This window comes from Mangifera indica, chromosome 2 (genome assembly GCF_011075055.1).
Source record: "Mangifera indica cultivar Alphonso chromosome 2, CATAS_Mindica_2.1, whole genome shotgun sequence".
Taxonomy (NCBI): Eukaryota; Viridiplantae; Streptophyta; class Magnoliopsida; order Sapindales; family Anacardiaceae; genus Mangifera; species Mangifera indica.
The window spans coordinates 7,705,579-7,726,277 of NC_058138.1; the positions used below are offsets into that span (position 1 = coordinate 7,705,579).

Here is a 20,699-nt window from a genome sequence, read left to right on the forward strand (position 1 = left end):
AGCTCATTGAATGATAACCTCGTTATCAAGAAAAACTCGAATGGGCTAAATCTCATGTCAACCCCATTAACCCTGAACCACAACTTATCTCTGACTGAGAGTTGATGTAGCTGTCGTAGGAGAAATACATGCACCAATACTCTAAAGAACTTGATATCTGGTAGACGAAGGAGATGCCTGAAATATGTCATCTCGAACAGTTAAAGTTGCTTCGGGGTTAGTGTTGACTTAATCTTGGACATGGTAGTGCACTACACATGACATATTACCTCTACCTGAAAGTGTCCTGATTTGTTAGGGATTCGTAACTCGTCTTCAACACGTTTTCTTTTATAAGAAGTATCTTGTAAAAAATTTTGAAAGTTTATAAGAATTTTAGCAAAAATAGTTATATAAAAAGATATCAAAATGACAAATAAAAAAACAAAACTAAAATGCGAAAACTCCATGTTGGAATAACATAGAAAGATAAAAAATTGAAATACGAAAAAACAGAATTGAAATTTGAAATTTATACGTTGAAATACCTTAAAACGGTAAAGACCAAAAAATCGCTTGAAAATCTGAAAAGTACAAGTCGATATATTCTAAAATGGCAAAAAAAAAAAACGAAACTAAAATTCAAATTTTATACGTTAAAATACCTTAGAATGTCAACAATAAAAAATTTGCTTTGAAATTTGAAAAGTACGAGTTGATACTATTCAAAAATGAAAAAAATCTGAAAAACAAAACTGAAATTCAAATTCTATATATTGAAATACCCTAGAATGTCAATATTCGAAAAATCGCTCAGAAATATGAAAAATACGAATCGATATATTTTAAAATGACAAAAATAAAATAATAGAATAAAAATTCGAATTCTATATGTTAAAATACCTTAGAATATCAACAATCGAAAAATCGCTCAGAAATCTGAAAAGTATGAGTCGATACTTTTAAGAAACAATAAAAATATGAAAAATGGAACTGAATTTTGAATTATATACGTTAAAATATCTTAGAATATTAATAATCGAAAAATCACTCAAAAATATGAAAAGTACAAGTCGATACTTTTCAGAAATGATAAAAATCTGAAAAACGAAACTGAAATTCGAATTTTATATATTGAAATACCATAAAATGTCAACAATTGAAAAATCGTTTGAAAATCTAAAAAATATGAGTTGATACATCTTAAAATGGCAAAAATCGAAAAAAAAAAACAGAATAGAAATTCGAATTTTATACGTTGAAATATCCTAAAATATCAATAATTGAAAAATTACTCGAAAATCTAAAAAAACGAATCTAAATTTCGAAAACTACATTGTAATTACATCATAAAACATGCCTCGAAAAGCATAAAAAATGAGAAAATGGACATCAAATTCAAAAACTATATATCGAAAAACCCTAAAACAGGAAAAACGGATATGGAATTCGAAAACTACACATTGAAAAACCCTTGGTGTAAAAAATATTAATTTACCCCCTTACAAAATTTCTACTCTCAAATAGGTCCAATATTTTTCTTTGTCCCTTTGTGAATTTTCCAATCTTGTACGGACCATACAGTTTAAAAAAATTCAATTTGCCCCCAACCCATAGTTTTCACGGATTAACCCACCGTTTCTGTAAAATTTCACACTGACCCCTATGGATTTCCCCCTTATCTCCCTGACCCTAAATTTTGAGAACGCTAAATTTCCTCCCATCCCATAGGCGATTGTTCTTGCCCATAGGAGATTTCATTCGGACCCATTGCTGACATTTCTAATCTCGTTTCCAATCAAAAATCATCATTTTAACCTCCAATTTCAACACAAATAAAAAATCTATACATCCTATAACACAAAATCCCTCAAGAATTTCAACCAAAACAACTATGAATCAAAACATTTTATTCATTGTTCAAAATTAGAACCCTAAAAATTCAAACCTCAAAATCTCTCTCAAATCTCAAAAATCTTAACAATAAATTGATTCAAATAAGAATAGGGATGATGTATTAACCTTCTTTGCCATTTTCAGTCACCGAAAAACATGAAAAATCTACAGAAATGCTTCGCCCGTGGATGACTCATAGGAGACTTGAAATTCTTTGAATTTGAACAGTGAATCCGTGGGAAAACGTCAGGGGAAATATATAAAATTCTTGGTTGATATATAGGGGCAGTTCAATCATTTCACAAAAATAGAGCATTTTCGCTTAATCTTAATGGTTTTGGGCAATTTCGTTTAGCCCCCTTAGTTTTAGACATTTAATTTAATTTCCCATAAATAAATATATATATATAATATGTTATTATATGATTGAGTATTATTTTATTTTTATTTCATAATCATCCAATTATTTAATAACACATATCAAATTTATATTTATTTATATATTTAAGGTGGATACATATAATTTATTAATAGGTGAAATTGTTATTTTTTATTTGCACTATATGTTCGCTTACAATATTATTATTTTTCCTCTAAAAACAAATAATTCTCTTAATCCTATTTTAACATTTTACCGCACTATCATTAGTAAATACAAGAATAGAAAAAAAATAGTACATGAATTATATGAGTATAATACGATAAATAATGAAAAAATGTTTGTAAAAAACCCATAAAATTTGCTTATAAAAAAAATATGAAACATGTATATATTAGTTTAATACGACATATCATCAATAATATGTTTTTAAAAATACGGTAATGTTATAATGATTTTAGTATTTTTCATGAATTTTCTATTAAAAATTAATATAATAATTCAAATGTCAAGTATTTAATTAACTATTAAATCTAATATAAGATAATATGTAATTATAAGTTTTTATATAATAAGTAACATACTAATCAATTAGAAAAAAAACAAATTAATCAGTTTAGATTTCAGACTTTATATTAAAATAACTCTTTGTGCAAGCACATAAGAGGAAAACGTTAAATTAACGTTAGAAATTAAAAAATAAATGTTGTTAGTTTTTTTAAATGATAATAGGATTTTTGTAAATAACTGAAAATAAAAGAAATAATTTTATATTTTAAGTTTAACCAAAATTTTAAAAATATTGTATTCGTAAAATATAACATATTATTTGCGTTTAATGTGAGAATTATATAAAATACGTATTTAATATATTTTGAGTTTAAAATCTTTTTAAATATATTTAATACATAAATAATATAGAAATATGAATAACACGTGTATTTACTGATTAGCTTTTAAACTTACAATTTTTTTTACTTGAACAAATTTTTTTTTCCGCTTATAAAATTGAAATATTATTTATTTAAGACCAGGAAAAAAAAAAAAAAGGGGAAAAAGGAAAAGTTATCTTCTTCCCTCCCCCTAGCTCAACAGACTCACAGTTTGAATTTCACATTTACGCCACCGCAACCTCGGAGCTTTCCCGCTAAAGTTCATCACAACGCAAAATTTTCTTGGGAAATCATCATTTTCCAAACAGCCAAACTCGCCAATGGACATCCTTAAGTCCACTTTCTTTATCACCACCACCCCACTACTTCCCCACAAACCCTCCGTCCAAAAAGTCCCCAAAACAAAACCCAGAATCCCCATTAAGGCCTCTTCACGAGTCCATCCAGACCCCTGGTCCTTAAGTGACGGGAGCGACATAACGAAACCGAAACCCAGGTTCAAAAACCCTAAAAATCCTCTCACAGACGATAACGCGCGGCGTATAATAAAGGCGAAGGCGAGGTACTTGAGTGTATTGAGGCGGAACCAGGGGTCGAGAGCGATGACGCCCAAGTGGATAAAGCGGACGCCGGAGCAGATGGTGCAGTACTTGGAGGATGACCGGAATGGGCAGCTGTATGCGAAGCACGTGGTGGCAGCGATAAAGGCGGTGAGAGGGAGGGATGAGAAGGCGGATATGAGAGTTGTGATGGGGAGCTTTGTGGGAAAATTGAGTTTTAGAGAAATGTGTGTGGTGTTGAAAGAGCAAAAGGGTTGGAAACAAGGTCGGGACTTTTTTGGTTGGATGAAATTGCAGGTGTGTTGTCATTCCAAGTTTTTTATTTTTGTTATGGATAATTAAATTAAATTAAATTAAATTAATTTAATTTGTTAACATAGTATGATGATATGACAGACAATATTTTATGAGTTAGTGCTATATTTTTCTTTATGGTTGAAGCTGAATGCTATTTGTTGTCAGTTACAATTTATTTTTCTTAAAAGCACAAAATTTTTTTTTTTCCCTTTTAGAATAGAATAATTGATATATAGTATTGATAGATGTCTGCTTTAACAGTTAAGCTATCACCCCAGCGTCATTGTTTATACAATTCTTTTGCGGTTATATGGGCAAGTTGGAAAGATTAAGTTGGCTGAAGAGGCCTTCTTGGAGATGCTTGAAGTGGGTTGTGAACCAGATGAAATTGCTTGTGGTACTATGCTTTGTACTTATGCCAGATGGGGGCGCCATAAACCTATGTTGACATTTCTTTCTGCCATAAAAGAAAGGGGAATTACACTTTCTACTGCTGTATATAATTTTATGTTGTCGTCTTTGCAAAAGAAATCATTCCATGGAAAAGTGATAGACTTATGGAGGCAGATGGTGGAAGAACAGGTTGCACCAACTGATTTTACTTATACCGTAGTCATCAGTTCGCTTGTTAAAGAATGTCTTCATGAGGAGGCTTTGATGACCCTTACTAAGATGAAGAGCTCTGGTTTTACTCCTGAGGAGGTAACTTATAGCCAGCTTATTAGTTTGAATACAAGAAATGGTAAATGGGATGAGGCATTGAAATTATACGAGGATATGAGATACGAGGGAATTGTTCCTAGTAATTATACTTATGCTTCACTTTTAACTATGTACTACAAGAATGAAGATTATTCTAAAGCCTTATCTCTCTTTTCTGAAATGGAAAAATATAAAGTCACAGCTGACGAAGTCATTTATGGTCTTCTCATTCGAATATATGGAAAACTTGGACTTTATGAGGATGCCCAGAAAACATTTGAGGAGACCAAACGGCTGGGCCTACTTAGTGATGAAAAAACTTATTTGGCAATGGCACAAGTCCATCTCAAAAGCGGGAATGTGGAGAAAGCTTTGAATGTTATTGATGTTATGAAATCCAAAAACATTTGGTTCTCAAGATTTGCTTATATTGTCTTGTTGCAATGTTATTCCATGAAAGAGGATTTGGCCTCTGCTGAAGTCACATTTCAGGCTCTCTCCAAGACTGGACTTCCTGATGCTGGTTCTTGTAATGACATGCTGAATTTGTATGTAAAATTAGACTTAACAGAAAATGCCAAAGATTTTATTGTCCAGATAAGGAAAGATGGAGTGGTTTTTGATGAGGAGCTTTACAAGACAGTTATGAGAATTTATTGCAAGAATGGAATGGCAACAGCGGCTGAGCAGCTAATGGAAGAGATGGGTGAAAATGTGTCTTTCAAGGATAATTACTTTTTCCAAACTTTTTTTAAGACTATGCATGGGGGATCTTTGAGAACACAATCTGAAGACAAACTTTTGGCCTCCAACCAACCTGACCATATGGCTCTGGGGCTGATGCTTAGTCTGTATCTGGCAGATGGTAATTTCAGTAAGACAGAAGAAATCCTGAAGTTATTGCTTGAAGTGGCTGGTGGCTCATCTGTAGTGAGTCAACTCATTAGCAACTTTGTGAGAGAAGGTGCAAGATTTACTTTCAGGTTCATCTATTTATGCTTGATGATGAAGCATTAGTTTCATGTCTGGATTTGTGTGCTGACCTTTATGCTCTTCACAGGTGATGTATCTAAAGCAAAATTTCTAAAAGATCGGATGACAAAATTGGGCTGCAGACTGGAGGATGATGTTATTGCCTCTTTGATTGGTTTATATGGGAAGCAACAAAAGCTCAAAGAGGCGCAAGATGTCTTCCAAGAAGTAGCAGGTTCATCAAAACCTGGGAAATCAATTATAAAATCAATTATCGATGCATATGCTAGATGTGGTAAAGCTATGGAAGCATACTTGATATATGAAGAAGTAACTGCACAAGGGCATCATTTGGATGCTGTTGCTATGAGCATACTCGTGAACACGTTAACTAATTGCGGTATGACTGCAACTGTAAACTATTTTGTTCCTTTGTTTTTTTTTTTTTTTAACTATTTGCTGGGATCAATGGAATTCAGGAGTTATGGTTACATGAAAATCTTCTTAAATGTTTCACGGTTGATAATGGAATAGGGATTCTGTTGCATTTAATGAATTTGGGTTAGAAAGTCACAAGTTTTACCATCCTAAATATGGAAACAATTTTATGTCTGAATTTTCTAGCAATGTACAATTTGTCTGATAGTTTTTTTATGTCAAAACCAGTACTAGTTAGAAATTTTTGAGCTATAGCTATATCGGAGCTTATCATGTACTGGACTTGAGCTCTGTACAGTTGGAGGGCCTATGAAAAAGTGAAATATTTTTCCAAACTCCATGTACCCAAAAAATTAAAAAAAGAAAGTGTGACTTTGAGGGTGCCTCTGAAGGGCTTTTCTTTTTGTTTCCCAAACAGTGTTTGAGAAGAGCTGAGTTCTTGATGGTATGCCCATAAATTTGAGACTGGAAATCTAACACTCAATTTATAACTGCATACTCTGCTCTAGAGAATTTGGAAGTTTGGAAGGGTCACTTTCATGCTTCATGGTTAAGCAGTTACCAAAATGATATGCTGTGTTGATTAATAATTAGAATTACCATCTTCAGGCAAATATGAAGAAGCAAAGAATATTATTCTTAAGAGTTTCCATGATGGCACAGACCTTGACACTGTGGCTTATAATACCTTTATTAAGGCAATGCTACAAGCAGGTACATGTGATCCACTCTTTATGCATTTTATATATATCCTTGCAGAAGAAATCTTGCAACGAGCTTTATGTACGGTGTTGCAGGTAAATTACATTTTGCAGCCAGTATTTATGACCGTATGCTTTCTTTGGGAGTTCCTGCATCAATTCAGACATACAATACAATGATTAGGTAAGAGCTTTGTGGATAAGAATGACTCAACAAGATGAGAAGATGTGTACGCATATAGCTACTGATTATGCATTGAAAAAATTGCTCGTATCATATGAAACGATAAAATTTACGTGTTCTTTCCTGGTCAACAGTAAGAAACAACCAATTGACCAAGGACTTACAGTCCTTCCAATTGACCATGGCCTTTGTTGGGTATTGATAACATGTTTAGTTAGGAACAAGGAAGCACGGAAATGCACTGCATAGTGCGTTCCTACGTTTTCGAAACGTTTCAGTTTCCGAAACACCCCGAAACTAGTACGAAATGTCTCGGGGCCATTTCAGTTATTTTGCCAAAATACGAAACGTGTTTCTTGACATATCCCTAAGAATAGGAAACGTCCCAAAGCAATATGCTTCTTCCTTATTCCCAATTTCATTCAATTTCCAGTAACCAAGCATCTCTCCCTCCCAAGCATACGTCTCAGCTCCTCACCATATCCGACTCTAACTCCGGCGCGGCATCTCAACTCCTCACTGTCTCCAACAGCTCAAAGTTCAGGCGAATTTGTTACGTTATTCTTTAATCTTCATATTCTTCTGCAATCTTCGTATTTCTCTTTAATATTCAATTTGACGATTAAACTGTAGAGATATAAATCAGTCTTTGGTGAAAAGACTTTCTTAGGTAGTTATTAAAGGAACATGTGAAGCATTTTCTTGTTAGAATTTTGAACATCAGAAGAAGGATAGAAGAACAAGAGGAAAACCTAGAGAGAAGTTTGAAATATGTAGAGGGAAAAAAGTAAAAAGAGACTGAAGAGTAATATATTCATTCAGAAATTAGTGTTGTTTGGTTTAGATTTTAATTATATTAGTGTTGGATTGTAAATACTTCCAGGAAGAGTTGGAAAAATGTCTAATTATTGTATTTTTTAAAAAAATTTTTTTTTTTATAAATAATCTCAATATTTTTAATATTTATATGTTTCTCCACTTTACTTTTCCTATAGTTTTGAAAAAATGCGTTTCGGCCTTTCCGTTTCAACGTTTTCGTGTTTCGATGTTTCCGTTTCCGTGCTACTTAAGTCAGGAATGAAGTCCAGGTTTACCAGCTTCTAAGTATTCCCCACACTGGTCATTTCACCATGATAATGATGGACAATAGGAACCACGAGGTTTTTAGTATTTTAAAGTGGAAGTTGCATTTTCTCTCTTGTGTTTGGGTGTTGAGTCTATGTAACTACTGGTTTCTATGACTAATAAGATTGTTTGCTTGTGTGATGGATGAGGGGTAAGCATGCCAGAATATGATTGCAAGAAAGTTTCAGTACTAGTCAGTATGATTTGATTTTGCCTTCTGTATATGCATTTCTAAATGTGTGCACACATATATACAATTCTGGTTAGGTTATGTTCCTGTTCAAATTGGTTAATTTTGATGCAGTGTGTATGGACGGGGTCGGAAACTGGATAAAGCTGTAGAGATGTTTAACAGAGCTCGCAGCTCGGGTATCTTGCTTGATGAGAAGGCATACATGAATCTTATCAGCTTTTATGGGAAGGCTGGTAAAAATCTATTTTACCTTTGTTAAAAAAACAAGTGAACCTATAATATTTTGAAAATCTATAAATATGCCAGGTTTTTTTTAGCATACATTTAAAGCAATGAAGTCATTTGCTTTTCCAAAAGTTGGTTTACCAATTACAACCAAAAGAATGGCATACAATATGTGTGCATGGTTTTTTCCTCTTTTACTTGATTCATGGTGACATGGAGTATAAAATGTAACCATTCCAAACATGTTTCGTTTTCTTTTATTTAACTTATAAATGAACTGGTGAAACATAAAAGTTATATATGATTTACTTTTCCTTGGGCTCAGGTTCTCAAAGTTTTGAGATGTGCTTTCCTCTTTAATTTAATTTAACTGTCTACCTCTTTTCTGGCATATAGAAACATGTAGTTACATTGTTCTGGTATCACGTTTTTCATTTGATAGTAATATGTTATAGCTTTATTATTTCATTCATTTTGCAGGTAAAACACTTGAAGCATCCCTTCTATTCTATAAAATGCAGGAAGAAGGGATAAACCCTGGGCTGGTATGCATTTAATTTGATCTAAATACAGTATAGGTCTAGCTAATTGATGATTACTGTTTATAATATGTTCTTTCAGTCAATCACTGACCACTGTTGGGACCTGAACTGATTTGTAATATAAACCACAATGTGAACATGTTATTATGTTCTGTTTTGCTTTAAGATACTGTGTTTAGTAGGATCATTATACAATTTTCTTTCTTTTATTTTCCCCTATAAGATGAAAAGAACGAATCTTCAGATTGAAAAAGAACTTATTTTTCATGATTAAATGCTAAAATAAGGATGTTTGAATCAAAGTAAATTTTTGGTTAATAATTCTCACATACAATTTCCAATTACCCTTTTCTTTGGGCTTTTTAAATTAGTTGAGCTTTTAACATTTAAATTAATTCTCTCCATTATATTTCTGTTTCTGAACTAGTTGATTAATATGGTGCCTGCACTTGTCTTTACCGAGTAACTGTAGGTTAGCTACAATATTATGATCAATGTATATGCTGCTGCGGGACTTTATCATGAAGTTGAGAAACTTTTCGAAGCCATGCAGAGGGTTGGCTTTGTACCTGACTCTTTCACATATCTTTCCCTTGTTCGCGCTTATACAGAGAGTTTGAAATACTCTGAAGCTGAGGAAACCATCAATTCTATGCTGAAGCAAGGCATTTCCCCCTCTTGTTCACATTTTAATCATTTGCTATCTGCTTTCTCAAAAGCAGGTCTGATAGTAGAAGCTAATAGAGTGTTCGAGAAACTACTGTCAGCTGGTTTAATTCCTGACCTTGCATGTTATCGGACTATGATGAAAGGTTACATGCATTATGGATGTGTTGAAGAAGGAATCAGCTTTTTTGAACAGGTTAAGGAATCTGCAGAACCAGACAGGTTTATTTTGAGTTCAGCTGTGCATTTATACAAGTATGCAGAGAAAGAAATTGAAGCTAACAGTATCCTGGATTCTATGAAATCTTTGGGGATCTCGTTCCTGAAAAACCTTAAAGTTGGATCAAAGATGAGACCCTCATAACACTTGTTTGGACAAGTTTTTAAACAAAGAAGTCTAATACTTGATCAAGGGTAAAAGGCTAATGACGATAAGTACCAGATAGCTGTATTTTCGTTGGAGACATGGTAGTTGGATAAGACTTAACCAAAGCACAAAGATGTCCTCTGGTGTATGAGGTTGATGGACAAGTGCTGTACAGTTGCATTTAAGAAGTGACCTGGCACTGGAATCAGGTTGTCCAGTATATAGCCTTTCTTTGTCAAGAGTTTATGAGCTCTGTTGTATATGAAAACTCAATCACAGTGGCGGAAAAAATCATTGACCTGGGGTCTTTAACATTATTGACTATAGATGGATGACCCTGGTTATCTTAAACTGGGAGGTCATACTGGCGTATGCATCTGCATCATTTGTGGCTGATATATGGAAAATTATGGTATTGGCTACTGACTTTTCCAGATTTTTAAATATGTTGTTAGTCTAAGGGTGCTGGTATTTATCTTTAAATGCTGGATTGCATTTGTGTGACAACTGCAGCCCAATAAAAAAGTTGATCAGCTGCTGCATCCATAAAATATCTAGCAGTGGTGATTTCAACATGCATGTGAATTCAACTCCATGGTACATATATCTAATGTATGATTAATGTGCTCATGATTTTGTAAATGAATCTGCCGTATCCATTGGATTGTTTTTGTTGTCTACTGATCCTACAAAAACCATAGATGGTTCTCCTTTAAGGTCATAAAACATTTTATTTTTATATTTTCCATACATTTTTATACAAAATTTCTATGTAATGAATTGTCTGAACGATTGATATGCTTGCAATCAAATTTATGATAACAATCCTTCTTCTGCACAAAATAGAACAATAGTCATGAATGCTGCATGTGCTTTTCTATTCTCTTTTAGTCATTAGTTAATGTGCTAGCACAGTTATTCTAGTAAAGTAGCATGATAATTTATTCTTAATGTGATAGATTGCCTTGACTCGTTAGTTAACATTCTCCATAAATTTGCATTAGAAACCCATGTTCTCAAATTTTTTGTTCAGTCTCTTGAAGACATTGGTGAGCCAAGGAGTACTGGAGGTTTCATGATTAGAGTACATCATATCTCCCAATCGTAAATCATTCTGAGGAATCAGTTCTTAATTTTGTTTTTGTTATTTCAGGAATTTTCTTGGAGATAACTGGTATCATCTGTCTGGTGGATTGGAGGACATGCTTGGGCAATGCCATCTGAACATGACACTGAAGGTATTTTGAACTTGCTACCAGTGAGTCTCATGGCTCTATTCCTGTAAGCATCCCCAACAATAAGAGCCATAACTTAGTTTCAGAAAGGATGTTTTATCAGGGGGAATCATTGTACACTCGACTGAAAAGTTAAATATCATCCTCACTCACCGTTAGAAATTTCTAAAATCCTTCTGAAAACGTCTGTAGATAATGGAATATTGGAATTTAGTGATCTCTCAGGGAGTCGATGGTGTAGTTACCTACCTTGTACAAGATCATCAAAACTATTTATTTGTTATAATATAGAATCAGTTTGGTTTGATGGATCATGGTATTAGTATTGTATGATACGCGATATGTTTTATACAATACAGATAAAAAAATAATATATATTTTAGGGTATATTGAAAATCAGAACGATGCATATTAATTTATGATTTAGAGTGATACACCTTTTTAAAAAAATTATGATGTGATAGTGATGTATCAAGAAATTTCAGTGTTTTGTAATATTTTTTAAGATAATAACACAATAATTTGAAATTTTCATTATTTATAATTATTAGTTTTAAAAAAAGTGTATTTTATTATACAATATAAGATATAAAAAATTAAATTTTTGATACATAATACAATATCAAATTCTGACTATCATGCATTTTGGGTACTTTTTACTTTTTGTGTTTTCTTTAAAAGTATATATTAAAACAAGCAAATAATTTGAGATTGTTTTCAAATATTTTCATACGATAACAAATTTTGATTAACCATAAGTAAACTCTCAAGATTTGAGAATTTAAAAATTATTATAAAACCTTTTAAAAATAGATAAATTATTTAAGTTAGATATAAATATGTCTCAACTTCTTGTGAAGGGAAAGCCTTGGCATTTTTGAGGAGAGTAACTTCCAAGTTAAGTTTAACTAAGGGTATATCCATGGTTGGTTTAGTGCGGTTTAAAATTTTTTTCAAATAAAAAAACGATTTAGAAATATTTTAAATTAGACTAAATCATTTAAAGTTTCAAATCAAACTAATTCAAGTTAAAAAATACGGTTTAATTCAGTTTGGATTACACTTTAAACCTATTAAAAATTATTTACTTTCAAATATTTTTTATTTAATAAATAATATTGAATTATAGTTATTCAAAATATAAAATAAACATGTAAAATGAATATGAAATACATATATAATAAACATGTAAATAAAATAATAAGATAAATATAAAAAAAAGTGATAAAAACCTCTAATTTATTACATTATGTTCAACTATATAGAATTATTATTTTCTAAACTATTAAAAGACATTAAAATTTTATAAATTTTAAAAACATTCTCAAACTTTACTTGAATATCTAACAACCCTAAAATTAAAAAAAAAAAAAAAAAGGATTATTCTTATAATGAAGGATGTCAACCACTTATAAGATTATATATAATCTAAATAATTTTTTTCTTTCTTATAAAGAAGAATCTCATTCAAACTAAACTATTATTTTGAAATCGAATAAATCATATTAAATAGATCAAACTTTGAGTTCCTAGACCACTCCACAACCTTTCATCTTTTGTCACACCCCTAGAGTCGGACATGCGGAAATCGGCTGAATGTGTGCGCACCAGGTTACACAAGGGCGTATGCATAAGGCCATGATGGGCGCGCATGGTTGCACTTAGTGATGCGCACACATGCGGAATGCAGAATGGGCGTTGGGTGGTGCCAAAGATGATGCGAGCGCGCGCAGCTTCAGTTACGGGCGCGCGCGAGTGTTGGAAGCAAGGCGCGGAGCGCCAAGCAACAGATTACGCGTGCGGGACCTTGGCAAGGCGCGCGCAAAGCAGGCACTCGTTTGGGCAGTTGGAGCTGTGCGGGCCCTTGTGGGCTTCTTTGTAGGCCTCCAGACTTGCGAGCTTGATTAATAAGCGGAGTACACTAGTAGATTGGGCTGCGTCCTGTCTACCCAATGAAGGCAGATGGATCATAGAAGTGGGCTAATGATGTTAAAGGCCAAACGAAGGCGTTGGTCCAGAGGCAAGGAGCTTGGGTGGGCTTGCTTGTCTACAACATAAAGTGGGCTAATGAGGGTGACCAAGCAAGGGCTAACATTGCTGGGAGCCAGCCTGACAAAAGAGCAGTTAGAGATGTCCAAGATTCCACAGTTACTTAGACAAGAATATGCTGGGGTGGTTTTATAACTGCCTAGTTTGAATTTGAACACACAACTGCTTGTAACTGCCCTATCTCCTATGTAACTGTTGTATTTGAATGTGTCTATAAATAGGACTAGGTGTCCTATGCACATGGAGAGAGTGGAAACGTGAGAAAACCGGTGCTATTGTAATACATGTATATTATCCTTTGTAATCTGTCATTGAGATTAATAAAGGTTGGGATTGGATTGCCTGTACATTGACTTGTTCTCCTTATTGCGTTGCATTGTGGCTTATTATGTTTTGCTAACGAATCATTGTTGTACGGATTGTGTTGTTGCCTATTAACCTTGCTCTTCTTGACTCGAATTACATGTGAGTAAAGTGCTGAACCAAGTTGCGGGAACTTGGCTGCATCACAAGGTGCCAATTACAGATTTATGTTGCCGAAAAGATTGGCCCTGTGACAACTGGTATCAGAGCCCAGATTGCGAAAATAGTTGCTGTATGGAACTATGGCTGGGGGAAACGCTACCTTGAGTAAGCGTGTTTCCAAAATTGAACACCTGTTGGGAACTTCGATTGAACCTTCTGAAGATGGTAACTCGAATGATCTGATAGGGCGTATTTCTAACATTGAGTCTGACATTGTTGAAATACGGTCTTCATTATTAATAGAAGTTGATCATCTATGGAAGGAGCAGACTGAACATTATTTAGAACTGGCCATCCTGAAGAAGGCCATGGGTAGTATTGAGGGAAGATGCGAGGGAGTTCGGAGTGTGAAGGTGCCAGAACCAAAGCCCTTCAATGGCATCAGAAGTGCCAAAGAACTCGAAAATTCTTGTGGGATATTGAACAATATTTTGCAGCCATTTATTTACCAAATAAGAAGAAGGTTGCGATAGCAGTGATGTATTTATCTGGTGATGCCAAACTGTGGTGGCATACCAGGACCCATGAAGATGAACTTGCAAAAAAGCCAAAGATTGATACATGGGAAACTCTCAAGAAGGAATTGAAGGATTAGTTCCTTCCTCTCAATTCCTCGTGGGTTGCAAGAGATGCCTTGAAGCGCTTGAAACATACGGGATCATTGAGAGAATATGTTAAAGACTTCAGTTCTTTAATGTTGGATGTAAAGAACATGTCAGAGGAAGATAAGTTATTTAACTTTATGACCGGTTTACAGACTTGGGCACAATTAGAGTTGCGAAGACAGGGTGTGAAAGATCTACAGAATGCAATTACTACAGTAGAAGGCTTGCTGGATTTGAAGTCTGGCCCTGACTCAAAGACAGTAATGTCGAAAAGCAAAGGAAAAGAGGGAAAGAACCATTGGGAAAAGAAAAAACAAAAAAAGAAGTATGTTGACCCAGCGGGCAAGTATAAGCCAAAGTCGGACTAGAAGACTACTTCTAAGGTTGGTGAGACATCGAAATCATCTCAGGGATGCTTCATTTGTAATGGTCCTCATAGAGCAAGGGACTGTCCCAAGAAGGAGAAGTTGAATACATTGATGCTTGATGATTCGGCTTCACCTTCTAACAACGAAGTTACTACCCTTGTCAATCCGTTGCAATTGATTAACTACATGGAGCATGTGGCCACGGTAACAGACCCTTCTTCTTCTCATTCACTCTTGATGCATATTCCAGTACAAGTAAATAAACTTGATATTAAAGCTATGGTAGACACGGGGGCTACACATACTTTTATTGCATCTAGAGTAGCGAAGAAGTATGCTTTGCAAGTGAGTAAAAGCCTAAGCATGCTTAAGACAGTCAACTTTAAGGCTCAATCGGTTGTGGGGATGTCTTATAACACAAATATCATGGTGGGTAGATGGTCTACTCGAGTGAATATTTTGGTGATACCACTGGAGGATTTTGATTTGATACTTGGTATTGATTTTTGTCAGAAAGCCAAGCTTGCACCTATGCCTTATCTTGAAGGTGTGATGCTTATGCAAGAAGGGCATTCTTCCTTCATTCCTTGCTGTCCGCGGGTGGAGAAGGAAACAAGAATGGGAAGTGTGGTCCAAGCGTCGGCTATGATCATTGAGAAAGGCTTAAAGGCAGGCCTAGACACATATGTTGCTACAGTGACCGAAACTAAGGAAGATGGTGTGATGGACATACTTGAAAGTGTTGCCTTGTTGCTGAACGCGTTTCGGGATGTTATGCCTCCTGAACTACCGAAAATGTTACCTCCCAGAAAAACCATCGATCATAAAATCTAACTGGTTCCAGGATCGATGCCTCCTGCTCGACCTCCATACAGAATGTCTCCTCTAGAGTTGGCCGAACTAAGGAAGCAACTAGGGGAATTACTGGAATCCGGGTATATCCAGCCTTCTAAAGCGCCATATGGGGCACCTGTGCTATATCAAAAGAAGGTAGATGCGTCACTCAGAATGTGTGTGGATTACAGAGCCTTGAACAAGGTCACTATAAAGAACAAATACCCAATACCTCTTGTTCAAGACTTGATGGACAGACTATGCAAGGCTTGTTGGTTCACGAAGTTGGATCTGAGAAGTGGCTATTGGCAAGTGCGCATTGCTCCAGGGGATGAGCCAAAGACTACCTGCGTGACAAGGTATGAGTCTTGGAAAGAATGCCGTTTGGTTTGATGAATGCACCTGCTACTTTCTGTAACTTGATGAATCAAGTTTTATACGAGTTTTTGGATGCTTTTGTGGTGGTATACCTTGACGATATAGTGATATATAGCAATTCACTTGATGAACATGTTATACACTTGAAATTGGTGTTTGATAAATTGCGGGAATTTCAATTGTATGTAAAGACAGAAAAATGTGAATTTGCTAAACAGGAAATCAAGTTCCTTAGACATGTTATTGGAAAGAATCAGGTTAGGATGGATCCTAGAAAAATATTGGCTATCAATGAATGGCCAGCCCCTACTAAAGTCTCAGAATTACGATCATTTCTTGGGTTAGCTAATTATTATCGGAAGTTTATTACTAGTTATGCAAATATTGCTACCCCTTTGACTGATCTGTTAAAGAAAAATGAGACGTGGGATTGGAATGAAAAATGCGAGAAGGCCTTCACGGCGTTGAAGAAGGCCATCTCTTCTGAACCTGTATTGAGATTGCCTGATTTTAAGATGCCCTTTAAAGTGCACACTGATGCTTCGGATAAAGCTATTGGTGGAGTCTTAGTGCAAGAGGGACATCCAGTTGCATTTGAAAGCAGGAAACTAAATCTTACTGAGCAAAAATACTCTGCTCATGAGAAGGAAATGGTAGCAGTAATTCATTGCCTTCCAGTTTGGCGTGTTTATTTGTTGAGTACACGGTTTGTTGTTAAAACGGATAATGTTGCAAATACTTATTTTAAGACCCAAAGAAAGCTTTCACCCAAACAGGCTCGGTGGCAGAAATTTCTTGTTGAATATGACTTTGTGTGGGAACACAAAGCTGAGAGACATAATCAGGTTGCTGATGCTCTCAATAGGAAGGCGATTATGGCTGTTTTATATTCTATGTCCCATGTTGAAACTAGGATGATGGAACAGATCAAGGAAGCAACCGAGAAAGATGTCACATATGGGAAGTTATTATAGCAGGTAACTGATGGTATTGTGCGAAGATACTGGATAGAAGATGGTCTCTTGAAATACAAAGGGGGACGTGTGTATGTACCTGCGGCTGATGGAGTAAGAAGAGCCTTACTCAAGGAAACACATGATCCGCAGTGGGCGGGACATCCTGGAGTAGAACGAATGACTGCTTTGTTGGCTAGGTTTTACTACTGGCCTAAAATGGAAGAAGACATAGAAGCATATGTAAAGACGTGCCTTATATGTCAATAAGATAAAACGGAGAGAAAGAAAGAAGCTGGGTTGCTGCAGCCTTTACCTGTCCCGATTGGTCCTTGGATCTCAATATCCATGGATTTCATAAGCGGATTCCCGGAGGTAAACAAACTAACATCAGTTTTAGTTGTGGTTGACAGGTTTTTGAAATATGCAGTGTTTGTTGCAGCCCCTTCTTCATGTCCGTCAGATGTTGCTGCTGAATTATTTTATAAACATGTGGTAAAACATTTTGGCTTGCCTTTGGATATAGTAAGTGACAGAGATGCCAGGTTCACAGGACGGTTTTGGACTTCTTTATTTAATATGATGGGAACCAATCTTAAATTCTCTACTGCCAATCATCCACAAACTGATGGGCAAACTGAGAGAATTAATCATTTGCTTGAGGAATACCTACGACATTATATATCGGCTAGTCAAAAGAATTGGCTGGATTTGTTGGATAGTGCTCAGTTTTGCTATAACTTGCACAAATCCTCATCCACGGGAAAGAACCCTTTTGAGATTGTTTTGGGGCACCAACCAATCACTCCCTTAGATGTCTCACAATGGACAGTCGAAGGGAAATCCCCAGTAGCTATTCGGTTTGCCAAAGATAAGCAAGAGTTGCTTGAAGAGGCCGAGGACAGTTTGAGACAGGCTAGAGAATGGATGAAAAAGTATGTAAATCAGCATAGACGGGATTTAGAATTCCAAGTTGAGGATAAGGTTCTGTTGAAACTTACTCCTCAAATTTGGAAGAAGATTAACAGCAAGACGGTACATCGGGGTTTGATTCCAAAGTATGATGGACCTTTTGAAGTAGTGCAGCGAGTAGGCAATGTGGCTTACAAGATTAAACTACCTGACAGAATCAGAGTTCATCCTACATTTCATGTGAGCTTTTTAAAGCCTTACCATGATGATGAACAAGATCCAGATCGGAATAAGATGGCTAGAGCGCCACCCATGATTCGGAAGTAGTTTGATCTTGACATTGAGAGGATACTGGATCACAGGACCCTTGGCCAACATAAGAAATTCAAATGAACAAAAATTTTTGGTGTTATGGAAAGGGAAGCCTGAGATCGAAGCCACTTGGGAAAGAGATACTACTTTGTGGCAATTTGAGAAACAAATTGCAGAATACTTGAAAGGTACTAATACTCAAACCGCGGAACAAGCTCACTTGAATTTTATTTTGACTTCGAGGAATCATGTGGCGAATGATTTTCGGATACCTGGGGATATCTTTGAAGTACACATCTATGTTTCTACTAATGACTTATAGTCTGTTCTCCTTTTTGATAGGGAACCAGTAGAACATAATACTTGGGAATTAAATCCAAGCGCGGTTTCCTATAGTGATGAAGTGAAGGAGATGTTGTGCACAACATTTTGTTTGAGGAAACATGAAAGCCTCCTGAGTGAGGAGCGATTCTTTGTTTTTACAGATCATATTGACAATGGATTCTTCTTAGAGTCGGATGGTGGGGGTATGCGTCAAACATAACTTGAATTTTTGTTGAATTTTGACTTTGTTTGGATACGTGGGACTGAGGAGGACCCAAGATTGGATGACTTAACCAGAATACAAACCCTCTCAACGAGGACGTTGAGTTCAACGGGTGGGGGGTGGTTTGCCACACCCCTAGAGTCGGACATGCAGAAATCGACTGAATGTGTGTGCACCAGGTTGCATAAGGGCACCTGCATAAGGCCATGATGGGCGCGCGCGGTTGCACTCAGTGACGTGCGTGCATACGAAATGCAGAATGGGCGTTGGGTGGCGCCAAAGATGATGCGAGCGTGCACAGCTTTAGTTACGGGTACGCGCATACGTTGGAAGCAAGGCGCGGAGCACCAAGCAACAGATTACGTACGTGAGACCTTGGTAAGGCGTGCGCAAAGCAGGCACTTGTTTGGGTAGTTAGAGCTATGCGGACGCTTGTGGGCTTCCTTGTAGACCTCTAGACTTGCGGGCTTGATTAATAAGCGGAGTACACTAGTAGATTGGGTTGCGTCCTGTCTACCCAATGAAGGCAGACGGATCATAGAAGTGGGCTAATGATGTTGAAGGCCAAACGAAGGCGTTGGTCCAGAGGCAAGGAGCTTGGGTGGGCTTGCTTGTCTACAACATAAAGTGGGCTAATGAGGGTGACCAAGCAAGGGCTAGCATTGCTGGGAGCCAGCCTGACAAAAGAGCAGTTAGAGATGTCCAAGATTCCACAGTTACTTAGACAAGAATATGCTGGGGTGGTTTTATAACTGCCTAGTTTGAATTTGAACACACAATTGCTTGTAACTGCCCCATCTCCTATATAACTGTTGTATTTGAATGTGTCTATAAATAGGACTAGGTGTCCTATGCACAGGGAGAGAATGGAAACGTGAGAAAGCCGGTGCTATTGTAATACATGTATATTGTCCTTTGTAATCTGTCATTGAGATTAATAAAGGTTGGGATTGGATTGCCCGTACATTGACTTGTTCTCCTTATTGCGTTGCATTGTGGCTTATTGTGTTTTGCTAACGAATCATTGTTGTGCGGATTGTGTTGTTGCCCATTAACCTTGCTCTTCTTGACCCAAATTGCGTGTGAGTAAAGTGCTGAACCAAGTTGCGGGAACTTGGCTGCATCACAAGACGCCAATTACAGATTTGCGTTGTCGGAAAGATTGGCCTTGTGACAATTCAATCGATTTTCGCATGTCCGACTCTAGGGGTGTGACAAACCACCCCCACCCGTTGATCTCAACGTCCTCGTTGAGAGGGTTTGTATTATGGTTAAGTCATCCAATCTTGGGTCCTCCTCAGTCCCACGTATCCAAACAAAGTCAAAATTCAACAAAAATTCAAGGCATGTTTGACGCATACCCCCACCATCCGACTCTAAGAAGAATCCATTGTCAATATGATCTGTAAAAACAAAGAATCGCTCCTCACTCAGGAGGCTTTCATGTTTCCTCAAACAAAATGTTGTGTACAACATCTCCTTCACTTCATCACTATAGGAAACCGCGTTTGGATTTAATTCCCAAGTATTATGTTCTACTGGTTCCCCATCAAAAAGGAGAACAGACTGTAAGTCATTAGTAGAAACATAGATGTGTACTTCAAAGATATCCCTAGGTATCCAAAAATCATTCGCCACATGATTCCTCGAAGTCAAAATAAAATTCAAGTGAGCTTGTTCCGCGGTTTGAGTATTAGTACCTTTCAAGTATTCTGCAATTTGTTTCTCGAATTGCCACAAAGTAGTATCTCTTTCCCAAGTGGCTTCGATCTCAGGCTTCCCTTTCCATAACACCAAAAATTCTGTTCGTTTGAATTTCTTATGTTGGCCAAGGGTCCTGTGATCCAGTATCCTCTCAATGT

The 20,699-nt window shown here is 36.1% G+C and overlaps 1 protein-coding gene across 5 annotated transcripts; it reads left to right on the forward strand.

Moving 5' to 3' along the window:
• Nucleotides 1-3,295: 3,295 nt before the first annotated feature.
• On the forward strand, nt 3,296-11,658 carry LOC123209115 (pentatricopeptide repeat-containing protein At5g27270). Of its 5 annotated transcripts, XM_044626881.1 has the most exons (10): nt 3,296-4,004; nt 4,266-5,670; nt 5,767-6,078; nt 6,726-6,830; nt 6,914-7,001; nt 8,431-8,552; nt 9,025-9,089; nt 9,559-10,531; nt 10,633-10,716; nt 11,273-11,658. In XM_044626881.1, the coding sequence occupies exons 1-8, from the start codon at nt 3,468-3,470 to the stop codon at nt 10,114-10,116; spliced, it is 3,192 nt and encodes a 1,063-aa protein (XP_044482816.1). In that variant the 5' UTR covers nt 3,296-3,467; the 3' UTR covers nt 10,117-10,531; nt 10,633-10,716; nt 11,273-11,658. The 5 variants fall into 5 exon arrangements, with proteins under 5 accessions (XP_044482816.1, XP_044482815.1, XP_044482814.1 ...); XM_044626880.1 differs by having other exon boundaries at nt 9,559-10,716; XM_044626879.1 differs by lacking the exon at nt 10,633-10,716.
• The last annotated feature ends 9,041 nt before the right edge of the window (nt 11,659-20,699 follow it).

Bases quoted from the DNA above. Each gene is read 5' to 3' on its own strand.
- LOC123209115 (XM_044626880.1), top strand. From the start codon at position 3,468: ATGGACATCCTTAAGTCCACTTTCTTTATCACCACCACCCCACTACTT. The intron at 8,553-9,024 runs GTAAAAATCTAT...TTCATTTTGCAG, and splicing joins CAGCTTTTATGGGAAGGCTG to GTAAAACACTTGAAGCATCC. The intron at 9,090-9,558 runs GTATGCATTTAA...GAGTAACTGTAG, and splicing joins AAGGGATAAACCCTGGGCTG to GTTAGCTACAATATTATGAT.